This window comes from Oppia nitens, unplaced genomic scaffold, assembly GCF_028296485.1.
Source record: "Oppia nitens isolate AA-2021 unplaced genomic scaffold, nextdenovo-longstitch-racon4-pilon3 scaffold6_pilon_pilon_pilon, whole genome shotgun sequence".
Classification (NCBI taxonomy): Eukaryota; Metazoa; Arthropoda; class Arachnida; order Sarcoptiformes; family Oppiidae; genus Oppia; species Oppia nitens.
In genome coordinates, this window is record NW_026533250.1 from 1,484,846 (window position 1) to 1,512,827 (window position 27,982).

A 27,982-nucleotide genomic window follows, 5' to 3' on the forward strand; every position below is an offset into this window, starting at 1 on the left:
TATTACATTTATCAAAAAAGTTATCATGATACCACTTAATGTTAATCACTGATATAAACAAACAATAAATAAACTAAAAACTAAATAAATAATACAAATTTAATATGATATTGTTTACATTAATCTAATTAATCAATAATAGTTAATTTAAATATAATTTATATTTGATGCAAATGATTAAATTAAGAAATAATTAATTTTTATAAAATAATTGTATTATTACTTATATTTATTTTAATTATTATAAATTACTTTATTATTTACTAATTTAATATATTGTCTAGTACTATACTACATTATAGTATAGAAAATATTAGTAAAAATTTTTAATAATAATTTTATTAATGAATATATTATATTGTATTTTATTTAAAAATTTTGGTATATATAATAATAATGTTTTATTAATTGTTTTTTAATTAATTTTATTTGGCGCTATTAAATATTAGTATTATTTTTACAGTTATAAATTTTCTGAATAATAAATACAGAATTTATAAGTTACTATAATATCAATTGTTAAATTTGAAACACTTGTTAAAATGGACATTAAATGAATTATTTAGTGATAAACATTAATAAATAAATAATCAAATAAATAAATAATTTTGTTATTTAAAATTTATAACAATTATGTGATGACAAGTGTATTATGTTGTCAACTATTTGCCACTTTTTTGCATTTTTTCCCGAAATGATCCCAAATTAGACCAACCATTACCCTTATAGTGCAGTAAATAGTCCGGTAAATCGACACCCATTGCAGCTGTAATTTACAAAAAATATATTAAACAATTTAATATTATTATAAATTAAAAAATTAATTAAAATTATAATCTCCAGTACCAGTCCATCGTTTTGATATTGAAGTAGGACTTAAATTAATGTACAAATCCCACAATTGTCCATATAATAGGTCTCCTCATAACAAAATTAGGTGGAATCGCATTGAGAGAATGGGTTTACTATTTTATCAATAGCTTAACAAAAGTTGCAAATTATATAAGTTTTAATTATTATTATTTTTTTTGTTGATTTTTTTCCTATTCACTCAATCAGGTTTTTATATTACAACAATTTTAAAGTTTTTTTAGTTAACATTTCTTTATAAATGTTAATTAATTGATTAAAACAGTTATTAATAAATTTGAAAAATTTTCTGAGGCGACCAAAAATCAAAGATTTATATTTTTGCTAATCTATTAGAAACTAATTTTTAAATATATTTCAATTTTAGAAAATAAAATTTAAAAGCTATTAACTGACGTAAGTTATAATATATTTGCAATTTATGGCAATAATTTCACTATCAATTAACATAAAAATTTATAATAAGGAGTATTATATGACTTACCGGCTCTTTTAGCGGCCGATCTGAGAATTGAATGCTCCTTAAGAAGTGGTTCGTACATATCGGGTGTCAAAGAGTCATAATATTCATCGATTGATCTTCGGATACGATTTAATGGATTTTCATTTATCTGATTATAACGCAATTTGAAGAGATTGTTGGCCGATGTTATCGATGCCATACATAATAACAGTGTAAATGTAATGACTATAGTTATCAATTGAAACTTCATTTCTGAGATCATTATGGATGTGAATCTCGCCTTTACTGTCATCAAGAGTTATAAAGACAAAGAAATTATAATCTTATATTAACTTTTATTTTGTTGAGTAATTGCTATTATATCATAGAAATACTACACATAATATATTGTTATAACAAAAAGGTCATTACATTATAAATAAAAAAATGATGCGATTGATAACCTATAGTTAAATATTGTATTTCTTACCATTTAAAGCAATAATATTTTGCTTATAAATTAACTTATTTTAAAAGCAGTTATAATGTGACACAAAAAGATCAAATTAAATGACTCTTATAGTCAACTAAATATAATCCAATACTAACATCTATCACCTATTGTTTTATTATATATATACTGTATATATTTTATGTATAACTTTATGATCAATACTTTTATAAACTAACTTTATTTGTTTAGTTACTTTGTTGTTTAGTTAATTTATCCTTTAACTTATATACATAAAAAATAATATAATAAACTAATCTTATAATAAATTTGTCTATAAAAACACAAATATACGTGAATTGTTAGATAACTTACCAAATATATGGTGAATAAATAGACTATTAAGTGAACGTTTTAGTTAATATATACAGTACTGTAGTAACACATGTAATAATCGGTTGACTTTTATTACAAATCATAGGACTACTTGTCTCACGGCTTAAAAGCTTTTTGGTTGAGTTTATATAGAGTTTTATTCATCAAATCAAATATTAGATGAGTTCATCACATATTAATAAATTGTATTTATGTTGTATTAAAGTCGTTCCCTATATATCTATATATAAGTTTTCTCCGCCCAATAATTGTCAAAACAAATCACAATATATCGTTAAAAATGACGCAAATCTAGCAAATGATTAGACAATATAATAAATTTAAAAAATAAAGTTATCTAATAAATTATTAGAAATTTTCAAATTTAAAATAAAATCATTAATTAGTTGATTTGATTTAAGTCAGTATTTTTTTATAATAAAATAATTCATTGTGACTTTGATTGCTTTAATTATATTTACATTTTGTTTAGTTTATGAAATGCAATGATTTAATGAATTATTTGTTTAGCTAATAATGTCGTTAATCAATGCGAAACATACTAATAATATTAGTAAAATATTACTTAAATTATACAAACTTTAAATACATTTAATTAAATAAATAATATCTGCTATTTTAAAAACATAACTTTTTCCCAAATATTACTTTATTTTTAACTAATATAAAATCATACATTTGATTCAAATCAATGCTTATATAATTTCAATATTATTTTTTATTTTTCCTATTACTAAAAGTTTCAATTAGAATATTTCAATTATTTATTTTTAAATAAATAAAATGCTTAATAAAAATTACAAAAGTCTATGAAAATTATGAAACAATGTCACTCTAAGTAAATGAATAACCCTTAAAAAGTTATTGAATTTTATAATACGTTGTAAACATTATGGCAAATACAGTACTATATTGTATTTATATTAAATATATATACAAACACATGTATTGACAAACAAACAATTTATTTGTTTCTATTAAAGTAATATTGAAAATATTTGGTAAATACCTTAAAAAATATATTTTAAGACTTGTTTTGTTTTATGTGGAGTAAAACCCACAATTAAAAAACCAGTCCCAACCTGTCGAGTGAAGTTAGATTTGGATTAGACTTACCTTAAAGTTATCTATTTATAAATTATAATAAAATGTTTTTTAAAGCTTTTGTGTAAAAACCAAACGCTTGAATATAATTTTAACTTTTAATAAAATCTAAGTCATATATAATACAGGTTTGACTGAAACATTGACAATCAATTTTATTTTATATCAATATTTTTTTAATCTCTAAAATAAAGAATATATAAGTTGTGATATTTTAGAAACTTACGATATTTCTAATTTACAGTATATATATTGATATATATATATATATAAATAATAACAAATGCAAACATTTACTTATTTTTAATTATAATATTTCTTATATCATAAAACCGTTTAACTTAATACATAAAACATATACTAAACAAATGATCATTTATTGTAATTTTTAATTATTCAAACTTATTGTAATGTTTTGTGAATTAAAATAAAATATTCTCATTTAATATTATTAAAATATAGTATTAGTAATAATTATGTCTATATTTACAAGTAGTTTACATGAAAATTACGATAATTTTTCTAATGATCTCAACTAAAAAATATATATAATTATGGAAAATATGTAAAATTAAAAACCAATTATCAATTTTAGTTTTAGTTTTGTCAAACCAACTGATTTTATAGTTCACTGAAATTCTCAATCATTGTTATATATATTAATAGTTTAAGAGTTATTAAACTATTGAGAAATTGGTTGTCAAATGATGTACTGTTTAAAGACATGTAATAAATTTATTTTACTGTTGACTTATTTATCCAAATAAACTCAAGCAGTATTGCAAGTAATGGTATAGCTTTTACATGGTTTGCATTTAGGAGACTATTCGGTTAGGTAGAGGTAATCAACTCTTTAGTTTATATTAAATATCTGGTCAAACATACATTCAATTTAAAAATGACCAAGAGCATATTTATAGATAATATTAAACTCAACATTATTGTAATTGGTCATTTTTTGATTAATTGTAATATAAACTAGATAAGAGCATCGACATAAAATAGATGACTATTATGTAATTTTACAAGTAATCAAAAAATAACCAACAACATTTATGTTGAGCTTAATATTATCTATAATTATGCCCTTGGTCATTATAAAATTGAATATATGTTTGACCAGATATTTAATATAAACTAATGAGTCGATTACCTTTATAACCGAATACTCTCCCAAATGCAAACACAATCTATACCAGTATTTGCAATACTGAACACAAGTAAACACATCAAATAACTAACTCTATTAACTTATATACAAACATTTGAAAAGGTGTTTATGAACTCAATGGCTAAAAACAATGAATCTGAGGGGGAGTTAAAAACCAAACCAAAGTTATTTATAACTTAAATTAAATTCTTCATTCAAATAATATATCATTTCATATAATTAATATGTTTTTATTACTAATCTTCAAAACTTTGTCCGCCATTTCTTAAGTTTTTAAAGACTTGTGAAATTAGTTTTAAAGATATTCCTCTTTTACTTTTTCAATCTAAATCTGAAATCAAAACTTTTAAAGACTATCTAAAACAGACAAACATATAGACACAACAAATTAAGAGTTATTTTTTAGAAGTAAGTGATAATATAGTATTATATTATAATTTAATTATAATTATGTAAATTAATAATTTTTAACAAAATATATTGAATAAAGTATTAATATTTTTAAATTATAAGTCATATGTTAATTAACCATTTTTTATTGCTTACTTAACAGATAATAACTAACAACTAAGATAATAATTTTTTAAAGTTTTTAAGTTAAAGTATTTTTTTGTGTAATTTATATATAATACATATAATTTTAGAGAAATGTACATTATTAATTTACATATAGTAAATTACATGACAATTACAATTTTAAATAGTTTTATTAAATTTATAAGGTATCTAAGTTAAATTAATGTTATTATTAATTAATATTATTATTAATTTTAATATTTTTGAATAAAATAGGTAAATATACTTAAAATATCGTATTCTATATTTCATTAAGTAATTTAATAAAAATATTATTAATTTATTTATAAAGTGATAAAATATATAACTTAATACAGTATATTATAAGTTAATTAATGTTATAAAAAATAATACAGTACTTTATAGTTTATATGAAAAAGTATTCATTTAAATGTGTGATGAAATAAAACATTATATTTAACGAACCATAACTTATGCAAAATATATTGAATATAGTTGTTTAATATAGTATTTAATATTACTTTAATTTATTATAATTTCAATACAGTTATATCAGTTGTTTTCTCTTTGACATCATAAGTGAAAATTGCGACTTCAAGTCACTAAATAACGTTATATATAACTTTTGATGTCATACTTATAATCTTTGATAAAGTAGTATTAAAAAGGTGTGCAATAGATAAACAACTAATACAGTGATTGTCTATATATTTAGAAAATTCATATAAAATATTAATACATAACGAGATGTTGGCGCTCTCTAACAAAATATAAATATATTGTTTTATTTTAAATTATATGAAAACAATTTTTATATTTTTCATTCAATGACATTATACTTACCAGTAATCTGAAAATTTTCCGCATTTGCTATTTTGTGAGTGTATTTATCAATATATTTTATATTAGATTATTATAGTGATATATCATATACATATAAATATATATATAAAATATATTATTTTGATAGAAACATTGCATTTATCACACTTTTCGTGATTAACATAATTTTGTTGTCGACAGATATATTTATATATATATATATATATATATATACACTGTATATCAAAATTCAATGAATTATTATAGCTTTTTTACAAAATCTTTATGTAATATGCATTATATTTTAATTTAATACATAATGTGTTTCTAATATAATACATTAATTTAATTATTTTTCTATAAACTTTAAATTATAAACAAAAAATATTTGTAAATTATTATTTGTAACCAAATTTTGTTGATGAACATTTATTTTAAACATAAAAATACTCATTTAATAATTTAAGTATACAGTACAATATTATTCTTCAATATTACAACTAATGTAAGTTATTATTTTTTATATAACTGTCACAATATTTAATATTATAATTTATTGACAATTACCACAAATACCGATATTATATAATTAAGATGACAAATAATACCAATAATAAAAAATATAATAATTTCAGAACAATATTTTTAATAAAACAAATTAAAATATTTTTATTTTATATTATACGAGAAAGTTGTTGAAACTTACAATTTGCTTATCGCATACATTCAGATGAATTTTAAAAGATTATATAATATTTATTGATAAATGTAACAATTTTTAAAAGTTTCATAACTTTATATTATATATAATAATAATAATTTATCCAAAAAAATGCTTAATATAATATTATGTTAAATTTTATTTTTCATTTTTATACAATTTCCATAACTTATTTGTCGGCAGATATAGTTTAACAGACTAGAACTATATAGATATATATATCATAGTGTACTATATGATATTTATAAACACAAATAAAATAAATAAATTGCATGAAAATCAAAATCTACTATAATTTAAGATACATTTAATAATAAGATAAACAAATAAATAGTTTGGACACTAAAGATACTAAAGATTAACAGTTACTATAGATTTTGTTAAACAATGAAAATGTAATGTATTTTTGTTTATCGCGTGTCACTTATGTAGTAGTTTTGTAGTGAATGTTGCAATGGATTTCGTTTTCCTAATCCGAAAGAATACCTCCTTTTGATATATTCATCGAAATCCTGGCGCTTACCTAATCATCCAATAAATCAGTCAATCAATGAATCAATGAAACAATTTAATCATACAATTCATTATAAATCATTGGAAAATACTCAATAGTCTCATATAGTGTTTGATTGCTCTCTTACTTGACATTTAGTGTTAAATTGTAGTAAACTTTTTTTTATACTTTAGTTTATTTTTATAAACATTTTAATTTGTATATAATATATTCATAAAACACTATATGAAACAATATTATACAGTATTAAATATAAGCTCATATACCCAATCCAAATGCATATCTATTGTCCTTTTGATTGGCTCTTTTACCTATAAATATAAAAAATTATTTATTAACTAAAAAATTAAATATATATTAACAAAATTAATATTTTTTAGTAAATAATAAAACAAATGCGAAACAAATCATTATACATGTATTATATATATGAATATAAATAAAGTCAAACCTAATCCAAATTGAAATCTTTGATCACTTTTTGCTCGTTTTCCTAAACCAAAAGCAAATCTGTTTTGTTCGGCACCTCTTTTATCGACATCTGAACCATAGGTTTCTTCTGAATCGTCTAAATGGTCGTCAAGTAAACCAATTTCATCGTTAAAGTCTGACTTTTTTCCGATACCGAAGTTGTATTGACGCGGTTTCGCTCTCTTCTCCAAAGACATGATTGAACCTTTTGAATCAGCATTTAATTTATGGCTCAAACCTACAGCACCGGGAGATATCTCTGGCATTGCCATTACTGCCAGAAATAGTAAATTACACAATAGATACGACACTATTACACAATTTAATGAACACTTCATTATATTTAGTACTGAAAAGTGATTGCCGTTAACTGTAAATCTGTTAAATAGAAAAATCGTGTCAAAAGTTATTCAAACTATTATTTAAAATTTTGTGCACTTATTCAGCAATTTTACAAACATTTGCTTAAATATTATTGCTATTTATGTTTATTTTTAATTTAAAGATAAGTATTATTATAATTTTAAAACTATAAACAAGCATATTCATATAAAATTGACTGTAATTAAAACAAAGTTAAATGACATTAAAATTTATTAAAAATATAAGTAAATGTTGTTTACAAAATATTTTAAAATTAAATATAAACAATAATAACTATTGAATATTGAAATAAAAGGGTTTTCTTTACTTTGTTTTTTATAGAAACCAAATATTCATATTATGGTAGTTCAATAAAATAATAGAGTATAATAAATAAAATAATAACAAAATAAGTAACAAAATAATATTTATATAGATTTATATAACAATAACAATAATATAAATTATTAATTATTATTATATTTTCACAGAAATATTAAAATGTGAATATATAGAGAAAACAGATATATAAATAAAAAGTGATTTTTGAGCTTTTAATCATTTTTTTGTAAGATTTTATTAACTAATTATATTTAAAAATTATTATTATTATTAAATTTAAAAATTTATTTTAATTAAATAATTATAGCAACAATTTAAGCTAATAAATAATTAAATATATGATATTCAAAATTGTATAATAAAATAGAAATACAATAAATAACTAAACAAATGTCATAATCCATAAACAAATAATTTCTTAAAGCTATTTTAATTATGAAACCAATGAATGAGAAATTGTCTAAAAATAATGAATTAATTTATTCGGTCTTATAATGAATTATATGGCGAATGGTTATTGAAATGACATAATCAGTGCCATTGTTTGCATAAATTAATATGATTTTTATGAATATTAAAATAAAAATATAATATAAAAATAATTTTAACATATATTTGTATAATATAGTCGTCAAATGTTTGTAAATATTAAGTCGATTAATACTATTGTATTGTTTTGGAGGAATTAAAATATAGAATTTATTAAACAGTGTTTGAAAATATATTTTAAAATGTTATACTAAGTTGAACTTTTTGAACATATTTTTTGATATGTATTCTCAATATTAAAATATACTTTAATAACATTTATTATTATTTTCTAATAAAGATCTTTTTACACAATATTATTGTAAAAACATTCAATGATTTACATTTAAAAGTTGTAATTATTTTTTTAATTCATAATTTCAAAAAAAAACAATATAATGTAATTTTCTAATTTATTAATTTATTAATTTAGTTAAATGTTTTGAATATGTTTCAGTTAATTTAAACACCATATTTAATTGTAATTTTATACTTTTTATTTGAGGTTAGTTTATTTTTACTATTATAAAATCGATAACTCATTTTAAATCCTATCAGTTATATAACAATTTATTTGAAACAAAAAATACTATTTTGTTAAAATTTTTCGATAATAACATTTTATTTAATACATTATTTTATTTTGATATTGCAATATAACCTAAAATTTTAAAAATATAATCATAAAATATGCAAAACTTTTAATTATATAAATCTTTTTACGTTAAATGTATTATGTATATAATTTTATATTAACTACAAGTATTTGACTAACCTCTTAAAAGTATTTATCAAAACTAATATTAAAATAATTTTTATAAATATTATGAGTTCATAAACTAAAATATAAAATTTACTTATTTATTTTTTAAATGAATTAAGTGTTTACTAATTAAAATATTTTCAAGATATAAATAAACAATTTAGCAAAACGCAGAAATTTAATTTAAAGTATTATATAATATACACAGTATATTGTTTATTATAAAAATTTTTTATAATACGCTAATTTGTTATAATAGTTGATAATTACAAAAATTAAAACTTATAATTATTTATATTATTAATAAATATTAAATTTTACACTAGAAAAAGTTTATATTTTGTTAAAATCATAATAGATAGGAATGACAAAAATTAAATTAAATTAAATAAAGTGCCGGATTCACAAATTGATTAAGAAAGACACCTTGATTAGTTTATTTTAAAAATTAAGTAACTTTATAAATCATTAATGTAATTTATTTACTATTATTAATCAATGATTTGTAGATTTAAAAAATTATATTATATTATATCAATGGTAAAATCAAATTTGAAAGATATACAGTAGTCATAAGTTTTCTTAATATTTTCTCAATTGGTAGTAATTTACAGAAAATGTATTTTTTATTTAGAAATACAAATTGCATTATTGTGGGAAATGATTGAATAATTTTTGTTATATAAATGTATTTTTATAAAGCATAAAATAAATCATACAATTAAAATTGTAAACTATAAATTCAATGTAAATAAAAATCAATTTATAACAATTTATTGATATAATACAGAATGATTGACATAAAAAATATTTAGATTTCTGAAACTGTGTGAAAACATTTAGATATATAATATTAAATATTTTATTTAACAATAATGACAATTTGTTGTTGAAATTAATTTCTATTAAATAAGAAATATTGAATAGATTTTTACAGTTTATCTGAATCTCGATGTCTGTCGAAATGGGATCAACAAAAGCCGTTGATATTTATTGCAATATTTATGTCACAAAAAAACAAAATAAACAAAAATAATTTATATATCTTTGTATATGTTATATAGTGTAATGTATTTATTTCTATTTCTATCTAACCCTATATGAGACAGATTTATTTATTATTGCTTTATTAGTGAATGACATTAAAGTCCAGAAAAAATTGTTTATTGTTTTATTTGCGACAAGTAGTCGATGACTTGTCTTATCCGTCTATTAATAATATTTAAAAAAATATTTCTTTAATTCACAAAAGTCAGGATAACTTATCTAATGTCCTCCACTTATCACCTCATCTTAAAACTCAAGATTTTTTGCAATTATCAAACACTAGAGTTAAGTAGATAATGATAACAACAATAATAATTTGTTATTTTGTCAACTCTTTTGCTTAATACCCTTAAATTAATAACTTTACTCTTATAAAAATAATTGTATATAAGTAAAGACTACACTTTATTGTTGATATACACATTACTTTATAATTTATAAAACCACACAATTTTTTAGATATTATAATTTGTTAATATTTAAACTTATAAAGATTAATTGACAAAAACTGATAAAATATGTAATAAAACAATAAAAATATAATATGAAGTATAATTTATGCATTGTTTATAATTTTTAAAATAACGAAAATTAAAGTAAAACTACATGTTATATTAATACTTTTTATAATTAATATTTAACACATTAAATCTAATTCAGTAAGTGTAACATAAAAAATATATATTAAAAATTTTATTAAAGTTAATTAATATTATACATTTTATTGATGTTATATTTTTAAATTAACAATATAAATATATTCTGAAACTGGTTGTATTAAATCTTATTTTATAAATCACAAATTTATTTATCCATATAATTAAAATATAAAGAATTGTAATAAAAATCTGTCTTTGTTTTGTTTTGTGTTTATTTTGTATTATAACAAAAATAACATTTATTTTAATTAAAATTAATAAATTTAAACTTTTAAATGGCGTTTTCCAAATCATAGATTTGTATGATAAAAATTAGTATAAATAATGTTAATTAAAGTTTATTACATATTAAGAGTGTTATACATTAAACAGTAAGTTATATACAAATATGTATAAATAATTGACGCATAAAATGCAAAATGTAAAATATCGACAATACATGACTTTCTAAAATAATATTTTTAGATCATTTTAAAATGTGTTCATTCAAATTTAATTTTAATTATGTTACTTTTATGAAAATAATCAAACTTACTGTACATTAAGAGATATTTTATATCATACAAAATTATAAATATTTTAATGTTTTATATTCATAAATTAAATTATATTTACTTTATTGAAATCATAAGATTATAATTGATAATGTATTGACAATAGTATACATAAATATTTAATAAAAATTAATATTTATATTTTAATATAATATATTCTTCTAGTCTTAATATTAATTCTACATTATTATTATTATTATACAATTTTGATATTATTTGAGAGAAAATTTAATACATTAATATACTTATTATTGTAACTTTAAGAAATTATTGCTAACAGCAAAATATAGTAAATGGTAAAAGTAGAGTAAAATTAAAATAATTTGTTAGATTGTATATTATTTAAGACTTTAATTTACTTTAATATTAATTTAGTAATCCACAGGAGACTATTAATTTATTAAATTAATTGTTAAAATTTAATTAAAACATAGAATTTTTAATATTAATATTTATTTATTTATATATAAAAATTTAATAAACGATTATATTATAAAATATATGATATAAACATTAATAATGTATTATATTAATAAATTACACTTAATAATGTATAAATGTTATATCTGTATATATTTATCAATTTTCATATTTTAAATTTTTAAATAATAAATTTCATAATTAAAAAGAAAGCTTAATATAATGTGTCATAGATTTACTAATGCTTTCAATTAGTTATTTTGAACGAAACTATTATATTACTCATTACTTATATTTATATTTTACGAGTTTATAAATCAATTATATTATAACTATAAAAAAATAATTTAAGTAATAAAATTTGATTGTTTATCAAATGAAATATTAGAACTTCTATTTTAATATATTTTATATATCAATTCAATGCATATTCAATAATAATACTATTATATAGTACTGTACATCAAATATCGTATATCATAAATACAGGGCTAATGCAATTGTGATAAAATGAATTATTTTAAAATTTAACAAAACTATAGTTCACTAGATTTTTATAAATAAAATTCATATAATGAAAATTTATTATAACTCATTTTTCCACAATTATCACATTAGGCATGAGCTCATTAATATACAATACTAAAATATACTCAAATAATAATAATTGATTAGAAAATATTTAATTGAAAGTCAATTATAAAAATAGTTAGTAAAAACTTGAATTTATCACTAAATTTAAGTTTTTTGAACTCTTAAAGATTATAAATCTTTTATAAATTTAAAGATTTATCTTTAATGTTAACAAATTTTGAGACATTTTGTAGTTTTAGTTGAAAGCAATATTATAAGTAAATTATATTATAGAAATATTAATTGTTAATATTTAATAAAAAAATATTTAAATTTCAAAATAATAGATAAATAAATATGATTAATAATCTACATTATATATGTTATATAATCTTAAATTTATAGTTTATATTAAAAACACTTTTAAGGAGATATCGAACTATTTAAATAAACTGATTTAAATTAATTCAATTAATTAATAGAAATTTATTTTCTAATTTTTATTACATTATATAAACTTTAAAATAAATTTTTTTATAATTAAATTACTTCAATCAATAACCAAGTATTGAACCAATAATGTAAATACTCCAATAGAAAAAATTACTTTAGGAAAATTTTATATTGTTCAATATTATACATTCCCTAATATGTTACAAATATTATGATATAATTTAATTTAAAGTTCATAAACAATAAAGAAAAATGTTTCTATCAAAGTTTTAACAAAAATAATAATAATCGGTTTGTAATCTTATTTTATAATAATAAAACACTTAAAGCCAAAAATCATTGTTATATTAAAAGTCTTAATAAGAAAATTGAAAAATGAATTGAAGCAAAATGACATCAAACTTCAGATTTACTTGAATTGAAAAAAATGTATTATTATTGAATTAATTGAACCGATTAAGACAAATGTTAAAATAAAAAATACAATATATTTTTAAAACAACAAAAAAATAGTCGACACAAACCCACATCAAAGGAGTAATGGTTTGATTTGTAATTTTGACAAATATATTGTATGACTGAAGTATTGTACGCTTTCAACAATATTATTACATCAATAAATTGGTTGAACACACTTACCCACATCATTATGACATTACTTACCTGACATTTATTTTAACCCAATTAGTGATTTGTTAAAAATTTAAAAAAATAGCCAAAAATGGCAATTAAAATACAATTTCAATTGCTTTTATTTACAACATTTTGAGTATAATTTTAAATAATTAAATGAAGTATAACTTTAAGTGTCATGAGTTTATCTTTTGATAATCAACTTAATTATCTACAATTTTATTATTTAATTTAGATATTAACTTTTTATTAACTTTTACACATGTGGAAAATATCAATAATAGTTTAGATTAAAAAAAAGTTTTTATAATCTTGACGTATTTTTTAAGAGATATTTGCACGAAAAAATACTTTATAGTAACAATAAAACTAAAAATAAATTTATACAAATACCTAATACATAATAATTAGAAAAAATATGGTTACAATAAAGCAATAATATTTGCTAATTTTAAATATATTACTTTATAAGTGGGACACTCATAGAATTGACAAATTGATATAAACCAGTGAATTGGCACTAATCTTGAAGGGCACTAATCATTGCACAAATAAAAGTAACAATTAATGTCACTCTTTTGGTTATTACATTCACAGTAATGACAATTAAATAATAGTGATTCTGGTCTATCATCTTATGGTAAACTATTATATAATTATTAGTAAATGATTTTTTCCAAAAGCTTTTCATCATTTATTTGATGTTCACAGTTAACGACTGCTAATGTATAACATTGCAGTATTGCAGGCAATTATTGCAAATATTGTTGCGGTTATAAAACATCTAATCTTAAATATATCAATTTATCAAATATAAACTTACAAATTATATGTTTTAATGTATTAAAAAGCTTACTATTTTTAAATAAATAATTTTATAAATTTAAATATTTATATATTAGATAAAAATATATATTAAGGGTTATATAAATAATTTTCTGATTAAAAAAATTAATATGTAATCAAAATTAGTGCTTAAAGACTTGTTAATAATATTGATATTTAAAAATGTTGTTACAATTTTGTATTAAATATGAAAAAACATACAAAAAGTAAAAATTTCAATATATATATAATTAAGATATTATAAATAACATAAACTTTACATACCTGAATGACATTTTACCAATAAATATATTATATAAATAGCCAAATAAGAAATGTTTCAAATGTATTGTAATAATAAATAAATGGAAATTCAAAGTCGATAAGTGAAACACAAAATTGGTTTTATGTCCACTTCTGTCTTCTTCTTCTTCAAAGTTGAGTTAAGACAAAATTTGATTCAATGGGACGACTTGTATATATGAAGAAGTGGGAGCTTAGAGCACAAGATATGATGGTAGTGGTGGTTGTGGTGGTTGTGGTGGACGGCCTACTTTGACGCAGACTGACTCTCCATCCAATCCATTGCCATACATGTCATCAAATGCTATAATACCTACCGATTCCTTTGCATCCAATCTATCCATTCATAACATTCTATAACTTATTTACCGATATTTTAAGCTTAAATACCTTTGTGTTCAATATGTTTGAAATATTTTGATTTATTAACTCATAAAAACAAAAATATGAATATTTTATAAATATATTTATTTTATTCAACAATGTTATAATTATCATATTATAATATATATAATTTATTTTTGACAATTTATTTTAACAATTTATTTTGTAATTATATATAAAAAAAAATCTAATAATAAAATAAATAAGATTTGTAGCTTTAGTCAATTTAATCCAACTATTATTGTGGTTTCAGTAAAATTTACACTAAAAACAGTTGTTTTTAACCCTCCACTCCATCAGTAGTTTGTTATTGTGAAGTATATCTTCAAATTTAATGTCAATCATATATATTATATAACATAAGGTTTCTTTGAAAGTATTCAATGTTTGAGTGACTATTCATTCAATTTATTTGTGAAGAACTCGTTTTTTAGGCTTTTTATTAGTGAACTCAATAACTATTACAACTATAATAAGCCACTTAAAAGTGTATATTACAGTACTTGTATTTCAAATCAAGTTTTTATGTTTTAGTACTTATAAATTATAATATATATATAAATATAAATTATTTTAAACTAAGGCAATGATAACAATTTATGATAGAATAACAAATTTAATTAAAAATTTATAATACTATTAGCTAATTTTGTAAAAATAATAATTAATTTTTATAACAAAATATATAATAAAATTTAATTATATTATGTTATTAAGATAGCACAAATTTATTATTTCGAGTTATATATAATTAATTTAATTTTATAATTAATAATTGAATTTTTACAAATTAAATAGCAGTGCAATCTACCTAACAGCTAAAAAACTAATAAATGAGTGTAAATTTCTGTAAAAAATATCCTGAAAAATATAAGCCTTAAGTCGATCGGAAAATTTTCAAATAATTTTAATGTTTTAGACGAATTAAGTGTTAAATATAAGATTTTGACGACTTTTATCTCACAATTTAAAACGTTTTTTTCCCTAATATTTCTATTAGCATTAAAACTCTTACATCATATCTAAAATCAATTAATTTTTGTTTTTATCAATATAACAAAAACTTGATAATTATAGTTTATTAAATGATAAATCATAACGTATTGTTACATAATTGCTTACTTTCTGTTTAAATTTTTAATTTATTTAAAATTTATGATATTCTAATAAATAACTACTGTGTATACTCTATAGTATAGAGTCTATACATAAATGAAATATTTAAATAAAAAATATTATTCTTACTCATAATTTTATTTTTATACAAATTAATCAAATCATCCATTACAAATCAAATGTGCAAATAAATTAAATTATAACATATATCATAATTTTTAGTTTACATATTCTTCAAACAAAAATATAGAAAAAATTATATAATATTATAAATATATAATTTAAAAAATTAAGTATTATTTAAGTAATCTGAATTGTTATCTAAAAATATTAATAGTTTAATTTATAATTGACAATTCTATTACTAAAATTAATATTAATTTAATTATAAGGTTATATTATATTTTCATTAAATTTTAACCAAAAATATTAATATAGACAAAATATGTAAAGATTTAGATCAATCTCATAATAATTGAATATTTTCTATAAAATATTGTATATAAAGTTATGGATTTAAATACGGCATTAAAACGACAATTTAATCTCATATCTAGATTAATGACGTGAAAACAGATATAATTTTTTGTTATGATGTACTTATGGTTTGACTTAATATAAACCAAATATTTTTTGCAATAAAAGCTTATTTTAAAAAAACATTTAGAATGTCCTTTAAATTGAATATTTTTATATTGCATTTATTATATATATATATTTGCAAAATAACATAATATGTAAAAAATATAGAATGAATGCTTGTATAACATAATGAATGTCTTTTCAATTTATTTGAACAAACATTAACTTTTATATATGTAATATATTATTAAATAAAATAATAACAATATACAGTAAGTTTTAAAAATATATAAGACTGACATAATTATACAAATTGTATGTATTTCTATTATATTTACTTTATTTATTCCTAAAAGCATATTAATGGATTAATATAATATTAAAAATAAGGACAGGTGGATAAATCTGAACTTACATTACATTATTATTGTTAGACATTTATTTACTAAATAATACGGTATAGACTTGTTTTACGATTAAAGATCATAAGAATTAGAATTTACAGTTATTTTGGGATAATATACTTAAGAAATAACTGCTATACAAGTAATGAATTATTTGATTTAATACATTGTTGTTATAATTTATATACAGTATATAGAAATTGTTCAAATAAAGTATAGGATATTATTGATATAAACTAAACTAAATATTTTTTATAAATTTGTTCAATTATATTTTATCATTAAAAGTACAAATTGGTATTACAAAAGCACTTTAGTAGTGTTATTGTTTCTAAACATACAAACTTATAAAATATTTTTATTTTTGTTCAAAAGTAATCAATTAATTGATTTCAAAAGTTATCTCTAAATATTTTTATTATATATAAGAGTTGCTATTTGTAGTGACATTTATTAAAAATAATATTCAAGTGAGTATAGTATACAATAAAATTTTTACAGTAAATAATGTATTATTGGTTTCACTCAAAATCACCAAATTCTAAAACAAACATTAACCAAACTTAATTGACCTTGATTATTATTAATAATTTTAAAACTAGTTTATTTAAATCTAATTTATATTTTTTAAAAATTAGTCTTAAACTACTATTAGCAATTCAAACTAGTTGTTTAAACTAAAATTATTTAAGTAAAGTAAGTTTTTGTAAGCCTTGTATTGTATTAAAATAAAAATAATTAACACATCAATATTAAATTATTATTACTACTAAATTTTAGATCATATATTCGTCATATCTATGCTTATTCACAGAAAGATTTACATTTATATTATAACATTGAGATTTTGTAATGATATAAAAATGTATTTATTTTTTAAAACTTCTATTTTTAAGACTATTTCACAAATCTTATCTTATTAAACATTATTATATTTTATGCACCAATAATTTAAATCATATTATATTAGTATCAGAATTATGTTATTATTTATAAAATTGATGTTTTTAATAAAATGATCATTTAATTTTACACTGAAATAAAACTAAATAGCGAAGAATTATTTTAGTCTTAAATATTTATTAAAACTATTTTATGAATTATAAACTAAAAATTACAGTATATATTTGTTAAAATTAAATTTATAAAATAATATTTTTAGTTATTTTTATAAACAATAAAACAAATTTAGTTTTTAATGAAAAGATTTTTAATGTTTAAAAATTAAGAATATTAAGAATTAACTGTTAGAAAAAATTAATGTATTTTTAATAATTTATTAATTGATATTTCCAGTTGTTTTTTCATTTCAATTAATTTTTTATTTAATCTACTTATTTTAATTTTATGATTATGTGAAATATTTTACATTAAAATTATTATAAAATAAAGTAGATGTCATAATTTTTTAATTTTTGTTTTTATTTAACAAAATATAATATAATAAAATAAAACAAAAATATTAACTGATTTTATAATTGAATGAGAATTAAAATATAGAAATAATAAGTTAATTATTATTTTTATAGTTAACATTATTTTATTATATAAAACTATAAATTCTCAATACAAGTATATTAAAAATATTACATAATAATAATTATTATTATTAAGTACGTTAAATAAATTATAAGTTAATTAAAATTGAATGCGACTTTAAATATATGCTTTAATCAATTACTGTATTATTTTTGTTGTAAAATATAAATATAATTAAACAAATGAGTGAAGTATGCATTTGCTTGTAATAAAATTCATAAAAAGTGATTGATTGCATTCACTAATTTAATAACAAGTTGTAGTAAACATTATTTTAATCCATTATATGCTTTTGGGGATAAATGAGCTAAAATGTAGTGTAAATGCATATAATTTGTATAATTATGTTATTCTTATATTTTTAAATTATTTAGAAATGTAATGTCATATCTTTGTTTTATTTCATAATGAATTTCATAAGTTTTATAAAATTAATGTTTGCACAAAATAGTCTGAAAAAATATTTTATAATTATTTTTACACAAATTTATTATTTATATATTATTTTTTGCAAATCTACATTATATAATTATTTAAGCTGAATTTTTTAATGATTATTAAAATAAACATTTCTAGCAAAAATAAAGAAAGATTTATTTTAAGTTAAAACATAAAATATTTTGTAAATATGGTTTTAAGAATTATTATTTGGATAATATAAAATTCTTGTAATTGTTATTTTAGAGTAATAATAAAAAATTAATTTAAATATATTGTATAAATACTGGAATATTAAAAAAATAATTAACTGATTTTATCAATTGTTTTTAATTAAAGTTATTAATGATAATTTACAAATATTAAACTAAACAAATCAAATTAATTTCCGTAAACAAAATGTAATAAATGTTTGCATTATTAATTCAAAACCTCTTTCAAAACACTCTCCAAACATCTCATATTTTAAGACAAATGTTTTTGATTCCTGTCATATATTTGGTAGTAATACATACATACATAAAATAAATAAAATATAAAGTAGTATCAATAAAAACAATATTAAATACTATTATAGATTAGTGTTTTTTAGAATTATAATTTTTTAAACATTCACTAAAATTTTAAGAAATTTGGATACAAAATGATGGCTCAACTGTTTTATAATACAAACATTTATCAATCAGATTATTATTTGGTTGGATAACAATCGAAAATAAATAGTCGATAAAATTTGTTATCTAACGGATCTAACATTGAATGCAAAGTATTTTAAGAAAAAAATATTTTTTGTTACTTTTTGTAAAATAATTATCAATTTATCATCAAATTAAATGAGATTATTTCAAATTCATTAAAAATATTAAACAATTTAAACATTTTTGTTAATGTTTTATTTTTCCTCATCAATGCTGCAAATTTATGTTACATTACATGTAGTGTTGGGAAAAAAGAGAAATTTCTAAAAAATAACTGAAAAATTTCTAGAAAGTTTCTAAAAGAAATTTCTGTCTATGGGATCCCCATATTAATTCAATGATGAATAAAATCTTTACAAAAATTATAACTATTTTTTATATTGATATGTATATGAATCTCATTTGTATAGTAGAGTAGTGTATAGTACTGGTATAGCACTTATATAGTATTATAATATTTATAGCTACAGATATAAGGATCCCATAGTATATTAATAATGTAAAATTCATAAAGAAATTTATTATTGAGAAATTTACTAGAAATTATCTCAGGCAAATTTATTAGAAAATTCTATTTGCCCATTTCTAATTGCATGTTACAAACTACAGTATATTGTATATACAGTATTATTATGAATTATGAATCATAATGTCATGTAATATAAATTATATTAATATGATATAATTGATTTAATTATATATTTATGTACTATAATAATGTTTATTATGTGACGAATTGACATCATATCTGTTTCTATAATATCTTTGACCGACTCTATACTAAAAGCACACTAATATTTATTGATAAAATAATTAAAATTATTTTTAATTAATCTAATTTTATAGCTTATCCAAAAATATTTATTGTAAAGATAACTATAAAATATTTTAGTGTGTTTTTCAATAATTCTGATTTAATATTTATAGTTTAATTAAAATAAATAATATATTTAAAATCAACCAGAAATTAAATATTTGAAATTATGAAAAATTGATAAAAACAATTATTTTCAATAATTTTTAATAATTTAATTATTTTTTAAAATTAATGTAAATGTTGCAGGCAAAGTAATTATAATAAATTGACTCATAGGTTGATAAGTGAACTAGTTGAAATTTATTAATTAAAAGATTATATAACTTATTGAATGTGTCAATTTGTCACAATTGCTTTGTCTGTATTGTCACAATATTAAATATTTATTTAATATTTAACAATAATATTAATAAAATTTAGATATTGAGGATATTCAATTAATAATAAAAGTTTAAATAAACATTAGTATATTATATTAGAGATAATACCGGAATAGTGCTTTTTGAATATTTATTGATACTAATTAAAAATTTCATTACATAATTAGCCAATTTTTTACTATTATATTTATGACAATTTTTCTAATATATTTAAAAAAGTAAACACATTTATATTTAAATAATTACATATAATGTTCGAGTTTTATGTGTCTTAAAAATTAATATATATATATATTTATAAAATTAGCAAATATTATCATAAATTTTTAATTACTTAATATTAAACTATATAATAAGCTATATAACTTAATGATTTATTAGACTATAATAAATCATTTTCTTAAATTTAGTTTAAGTGCCAAAAATAACAAAACTTTATTAGCCATATAAGTGACATATATTAGGTATATTGTTGTTATTATTCACTGAGCTAACAATGAAAAGCCTAAAAAATAATATTTTCACAAATAAATTGATGAATAAAATATAAAACAATTAACATTTTGATGAAGTCTTATATCATATAATATATTTCATGTTTTGATATTATATGACAAAAACGAAAGATTGAGTGGGGGTTCACAACATTTACTCTTTTTTAGATTTATTCATTACTATTGTATTAAAAACATTCAATAGTAAAGTAATTTGTAGTTTATTTGTAACAATAGTAAAAATAGGTCATCAATTAGACTATTATATTAATATAGAAATGTGTTATTTTATTTTTATTTTATAAGAATCTATATATTAATATTTAATATAATTAATATTAAGTTATATTCAATATATATCTTATTATTGATTAAAATTTTATTTTCATTTCAATATACTATATTGATTTCAAAATTAAAGTTAGATAAATTAATTAAACAATTATATTTAGAAAACTGTAAAAAAATAAACTTATTTAGCATACTTAATTTATTTTTTAATTATAAAATCATTATAATAATTTGTTAACAAATTCAAATTTTTATGTCATATTATGTGTGGTTTAAATAAGTTTTAGGCGCTTTTTTCACCACAAAACCATACATATCAATACAATTTAATACAATAACATATTTGTCTATTTAATTTAACATAAAAAATAAGAATTTTATTTTTAAAACTTAATAACTTAAAAATGCAGAATTCATTTTATATTATTTTTCATTTTAAGTTTTTAAAAATTTGTATTTAATAAATTGTATTAATATATTCCACAAATTTTATGATTAATAAAAATTATTTTATGTATTATATTTTATTAAGTATTATTATAAAAACATTTCTATAATAATCATACAATAGTATAAAAGTCATTAAATTATAGAACCGGAAGAGTAAAATTCATGTTAACTACTATTTTATAATAATTATTAAATAAATATACTTTTGATTGACATTTATATTAGACGAATACATTGTGAGACAAAGTGTTGTCTATATTTAAATACAATTATTTTAATATTATATTTCATAATATTTTTCTTGTATTCTTTAAGAGAATTAACACTGATTTCAATGACATTCCTATTTTAATTTTTCATCAAATATTTGATGAATATATATTAAATATATTATTAAATATAATATATATATATATATATATATGATGAATATATTAAAATTTAAAAACTCTGAAAAACATAAGCAAAATTATATATAAATATAAATACATACATATTATGTATTACATAACTTTAGCCACTCTTTTTGGAGTTTAGTTAAAACTGACAGTTTTGTAAAGTAAAATAATATTTGAATTCAAAAATTATTAAATAAAAATATTAAAGTTTGTTAAACTTTGTAGTATTCTTTGAAACTTTTATTTACTATAATTAGGGTTAGATCAGATTCCCTCCCTCGTCTTATTTTCCATAAGTTCCTTATATTCCCTGTTCCCAGGGAATTCCCTGGGAAGACATTTCCTTGTGGTACCACCTATCATACACTAACTCACATTACATAATGTTTAATTAGAAACACGTTTGTATAGTAAATGTCTACAAAATGTATTTAATGTTTTTACTAAATGTTTAATAATATTTGAATCATATTTTGATTGACTAACATACTGATCCCAATGAAACACATAGATTAGGTACTTTTTAATGTATGACAAATTATATTTTCCCTTTCTAACGATCAATGGAGGGAATATAATATATTTTCCATATTTTCCGGGAAATTTGGAGGGAATTTGTTTGGGAACTTCCCTCCCTCGGAATCTCAATCTAACCCTAACTATAATATATATAATATCATGAATAAATTAAAAGCAACAAGGTAAATTAATTTGCTAATACTAATATCAGTGTTTTTAGTTTATACTTTGTTTTTTTAAACATTTTAAAAGAATTCCTTATCTGAATTTATTATGTGTTTATGTTTGTCTGTCTTTTAACAATATTACAAATTTTATTGAATTTGTATAGAAAATAGGTCTTTGAATACAACATCATATCTATTAATTGTCAAAATTTTAATATCATATTAAAGGACAAAATAACCAAAAAATATATAGAGATGCTATTGAAGTCATTATTAATAAATAATTATCTAGAATTTTATAATATAAATATACAGTATGACTATACATATAGTATATATAAATTACAAATTACAAATATAAATTCATTTTGTATTGATCCAGCTTTATCTCTCTGCCCCCATGGGGTCCACATTACTCATTGCAAATAAAAAACAACGAATTTATAACAAAAAAATGACAAAAAATAAAATTTAAATAAATTTAAAATTCCGTCCAGAAGTTTATTTGGCAATTCTAGGCTTAACATCTAAATTAATTAATTGCTATATCTATTAATTTTTATTATATCTTTAATATACTATTAAATAATTAATTTTAGAAAAGATTTGTATGAAAATTGATTGTCTTTTGTGTGTTTCGTCTCTTTTTTTAATTTCATATTTGATTTTAGATTTGAATAGAAAATGATTGATTAGATTAAAAATGTTTTTGGAATATATGTTTCACTTTTCAAGAGATTATACACAAAATGATAAACAAAATTTAGAAAATAACCAAGGCAATCTAATATATCAAATTTCTAATGTTATTTGTTAATAATTTTAAATGTTAATTAAAATCAATAGTTAGTTGATTTATCAATATTCTTAATATCAGTTTATTATATTTCACTTAAATTAAAAATTCCGTTCAGGAGATGCCGTCTGGCAATGCTAGTTAAACATTTTTAATTGCTTAAATTATATAATTAAATTTAAAATACTGTATATATTAATAATTATAATATCGTAAATTTATATACAATATATTATTTTATAAATTATGATAAATTCAAAAATGCCTTTATTTATCATTTCATTGTAAATGTATAAATAATACTATTGTTCAGTTATAGTATAGTATAGTATGCATAATAAAAAATTATAAATAATATTACATAATATAAAAGTCGATAAAATTGATTAATTAAAAGCTAATCGATAAAGACATTCATTCAATGAATATATAGTTAATGCCATTAAAATCAATGAGAACTCAATAGAGACGACAATTGACAGTAAATTTAGAGTAAAATGTAAATCAATGACAAACTTATTGCGCAAAAGCAATGCATTCAAAACATATGATATTATTATATAAAGTATATTATATAGAGATTAACATAAATATGGCTTCACTTTGAATACTATTGTAATTGTTATGTGATTTATACCGAGTTTTCTACCGATTTATGCGTTTATTGTTGTGATCAGTGATTATGTCATCAATTGTTTGGTCAATGTATACGACTGTCAACACGTGTTATCAAATATAATGTAAGCAAACGATAAACACATTAATATAATTAGGACTCAAATCTAACAAAGTTTTTGATTGAAAATTAATTTTATATGAATTATATGATTAAATGAAATAATAATTAATTGATTTTATTTATTGTTTAGTTTGTGTTTTATGTCAAACATTTGAAATATATTTATTTGGATTCAAATGGTTTGAGTCTTTAAATGACATTTTTTTAATTATATTTGAAGTAATGTTTGTTTTGCTTACAGATGTAATCAAATGATTGACAATATAATTGGTGACCAATTAGTGACAATACAGTGATTAAAAAATCACAAGAGTTGTAAATCATTGGTGAACTTATTGGTGGTGATAGTAAACAGTGTATTAGTTGATGGCTGCGGGTCTTTACGATATAACGCCACAGACTCTGGGAAAGGGACACTTCGCGGTCGTAAAACTGGCCAAACATTGTCTCACAGGTAATGATTGTCTTGATTTATGACAAATCAGATGTTTATAGTGATTGTCATAACAATGCTTTAAATGAATAATATTAACAAAGGATGACAAATGATTTTCAGGCGAATCGGTGGCCATTAAGATCATAGACAAAGTAAAGCTCAATAAGGAAGGTCTTCAGCAGTTGGGGATTGAAATCCGATTGTGGTCTCGACTGTCTGAACACGAACACCAAAATGTGGTCAAACTATATCAGGTTATCGACACCCGAACCAAACTATATCTGGTTATGGGTTAGTGTGATGTTTGCTTTAATTATTTATTTGATTTTACAATTTATTACACTTTCTATAATCACTTGATCAGAATATTGTGGTCAAGATGTATGTGATCTTTACGATCACATTCAACGCCGAAATCATGGAAATGGATTGAAAGAAGTTGAGGCCAAACATATTTTTCGACAGGTTTTGCATATATTATTGTCTGATTTGATATACATTTATATCATTTGATTGTTTGTTTGTTTAGATCTGTTGTGCCATCTCTTACTGTCATTCCCTTCAGATCGTGCACCGGGATCTCAAGCCAGAGAACATACTAATTATCGCTCAGCCGTTAGAACAAAACAATACACGAATCAAATATCCTTTGGTTAAACTCATAGACTTTGGTTTTTCTAATCAATGGGCAGAGGGAGAGATGTTGAGGACATCCTGCGGTTCATTAGCTTATTCAGCTCCAGAAATACTCTTAGGTTTTATTAATATTTTTAAAATGAAACAATTATTCATAGAATATTTATTTTTATTATATAAGGTGACAGATATAATGGTCCAAAAGTTGACATTTGGGGTTTGGGTTGTATTTTATATATACTTTTGTATGGAAGCAATCCATTCATGCAAATCAATGACAGCGAAACATTGTGCAGGTGTGACATGAATTTCATTTTATCTAAAATTAGTTTTTAAATTATGTGGTAATAAATAATAATATTTTTAATTAAAGGATATTGGATTGTAATTTTTCAACTCCTGTTCGGCCATATATAAGTGAATCTGCTATTGAATTGATTAAATCTTTGCTCAAAAGAGATCCCGATAATAGATTGACTATTGAAGAGATAGTGACTCATCCATGGCTTAATGATAGTGATGAATTTAGTTTTGATGACATAAAATATTTATCAAAACTGCCAATTGTTCCAAAAAATGTCAAAAATTCAGTTCATAACAGAGTAATCGATCAAATGGTGACCAAAGGTGTTGGCAATTCTAAAGAACATATTGAAAAAGTGTTGGAAAATGTCTTATTAGAAGATCAACCAAACAATAGTTTGAAGGATAAAACCAATGGTGGCTGTGATTCAGTGAACACTCAAAGTGGTGTAAATCATGAACACTATATTAAAGCCACGTATCAACTCTTAAAAGACAAATCGATGCGAGAGTTTCATGGATTACATCAAAACAACAATTCAGTGAATCAAAACACTTCGGGACATTTGACTAAACGATTGCTTCCTCTAAAACCACGAAAGCATTTAATTCAACAAATTTCCAAAAATACTAAACCTTTTCAAGAGGAAGAGTCTGAAGATGATAACCCAATTAGTTTTAGCGCTGGAATAAATCAATTAGATTTACCTAATGATGACGGAAGTGGTCTGGTTTTACCTCTTCAACGAAAATGTTCGATAGTTAGTGAAGAGGGCAGTTGTGCTGCTGAAGGCTCAGACTTGTCCAGCTTTGAAGGACCAATTAATGATAGAATTAGTCTTAATGAACACAAACCAGTCCTTCCAACGATAAATATAGTGGTCACTGACTGTTCACAAGCAGATGAATCCCAGACAGATGAAGATGAAGTGCTAAATTCAGAGTTGGGACAAATAGGTGATATCAATATGGAATCAACTGTTAACACAAATTTTTCTAACGAACCATCGATTTACAACCCGATTGTGACGACCACTGTATCGACATTGCATTCAGTGTCGAGTTCTCCTGAATTGTTGCGAAACAATGATGAAGACGATAATGATTTCGATGTCTCGCATTCGGGTCGCGGCCCTAAAGGGACGGCAATGATCTTATTAAATGAGACCAAACATGACAAACAAACTGATCATTTGATTAGTCATTTTGGACAAAACGTTAGTACAAACAACTCATCCATTAATAACTCGAGTTCTCCTTCGATGAGAATTATAGTTCAGTCCAAGTCTTGTAATAATATATTATTTAATGAAAACGATTCCTTCAATTCCTCCATTAATGATAAAAGTGATATCAAATCTGTTAACAGTGTATCTATTAAAAGACATAAAACAGATCGAAACGATTGTTGTATTATCTGTTAAAAACCATAT

The 27,982-nt window shown here is 20.0% G+C and overlaps 3 protein-coding genes across 3 annotated transcripts; 1 reads left to right on the forward strand and 2 right to left on the reverse strand.

The window, feature by feature from the left end:
• Nucleotides 1-653: 653 nt before the first annotated feature.
• LOC128962577 (uncharacterized) lies at nucleotides 654-2,253 on the reverse strand. The gene is made up of 3 exons (XM_054308963.1): nucleotides 2,139-2,253; nucleotides 1,355-1,618; nucleotides 654-766 (listed from the first exon to the last, which is right to left on the reverse strand). Exons 2-3 carry the CDS (start codon nucleotides 1,593-1,595, stop codon nucleotides 663-665), a joined length of 345 nt encoding a protein of 114 aa, XP_054164938.1. The 5' UTR covers nucleotides 1,596-1,618; nucleotides 2,139-2,253; the 3' UTR covers nucleotides 654-662.
• Nucleotides 2,254-6,911: 4,658 nt separating this feature from the next.
• On the reverse strand, nucleotides 6,912-15,136 carry LOC128962522 (allatostatin-A-like). Its single transcript, XM_054308898.1, has 4 exons — nucleotides 14,945-15,136; nucleotides 7,480-7,877; nucleotides 7,295-7,339; nucleotides 6,912-7,037 (listed from the first exon to the last, which is right to left on the reverse strand). The coding sequence occupies exons 1-4, from the start codon at nucleotides 14,953-14,955 to the stop codon at nucleotides 6,925-6,927; spliced, it is 567 nt and encodes a 188-aa protein (XP_054164873.1). The 5' UTR covers nucleotides 14,956-15,136; the 3' UTR covers nucleotides 6,912-6,924.
• A 9,881-nt stretch (nucleotides 15,137-25,017) lies between these two features.
• LOC128962404 (uncharacterized) lies at nucleotides 25,018-27,973 on the forward strand. The gene is made up of 8 exons (XM_054308776.1): nucleotides 25,018-25,175; nucleotides 25,305-25,353; nucleotides 25,416-25,628; nucleotides 25,731-25,901; nucleotides 25,975-26,075; nucleotides 26,140-26,365; nucleotides 26,428-26,542; nucleotides 26,620-27,973. Exons 3-8 carry the CDS (start codon nucleotides 25,541-25,543, stop codon nucleotides 27,971-27,973), a joined length of 2,055 nt encoding a protein of 684 aa, XP_054164751.1. The 5' UTR covers nucleotides 25,018-25,175; nucleotides 25,305-25,353; nucleotides 25,416-25,540.
• The last annotated feature ends 9 nt before the right edge of the window (nucleotides 27,974-27,982 follow it).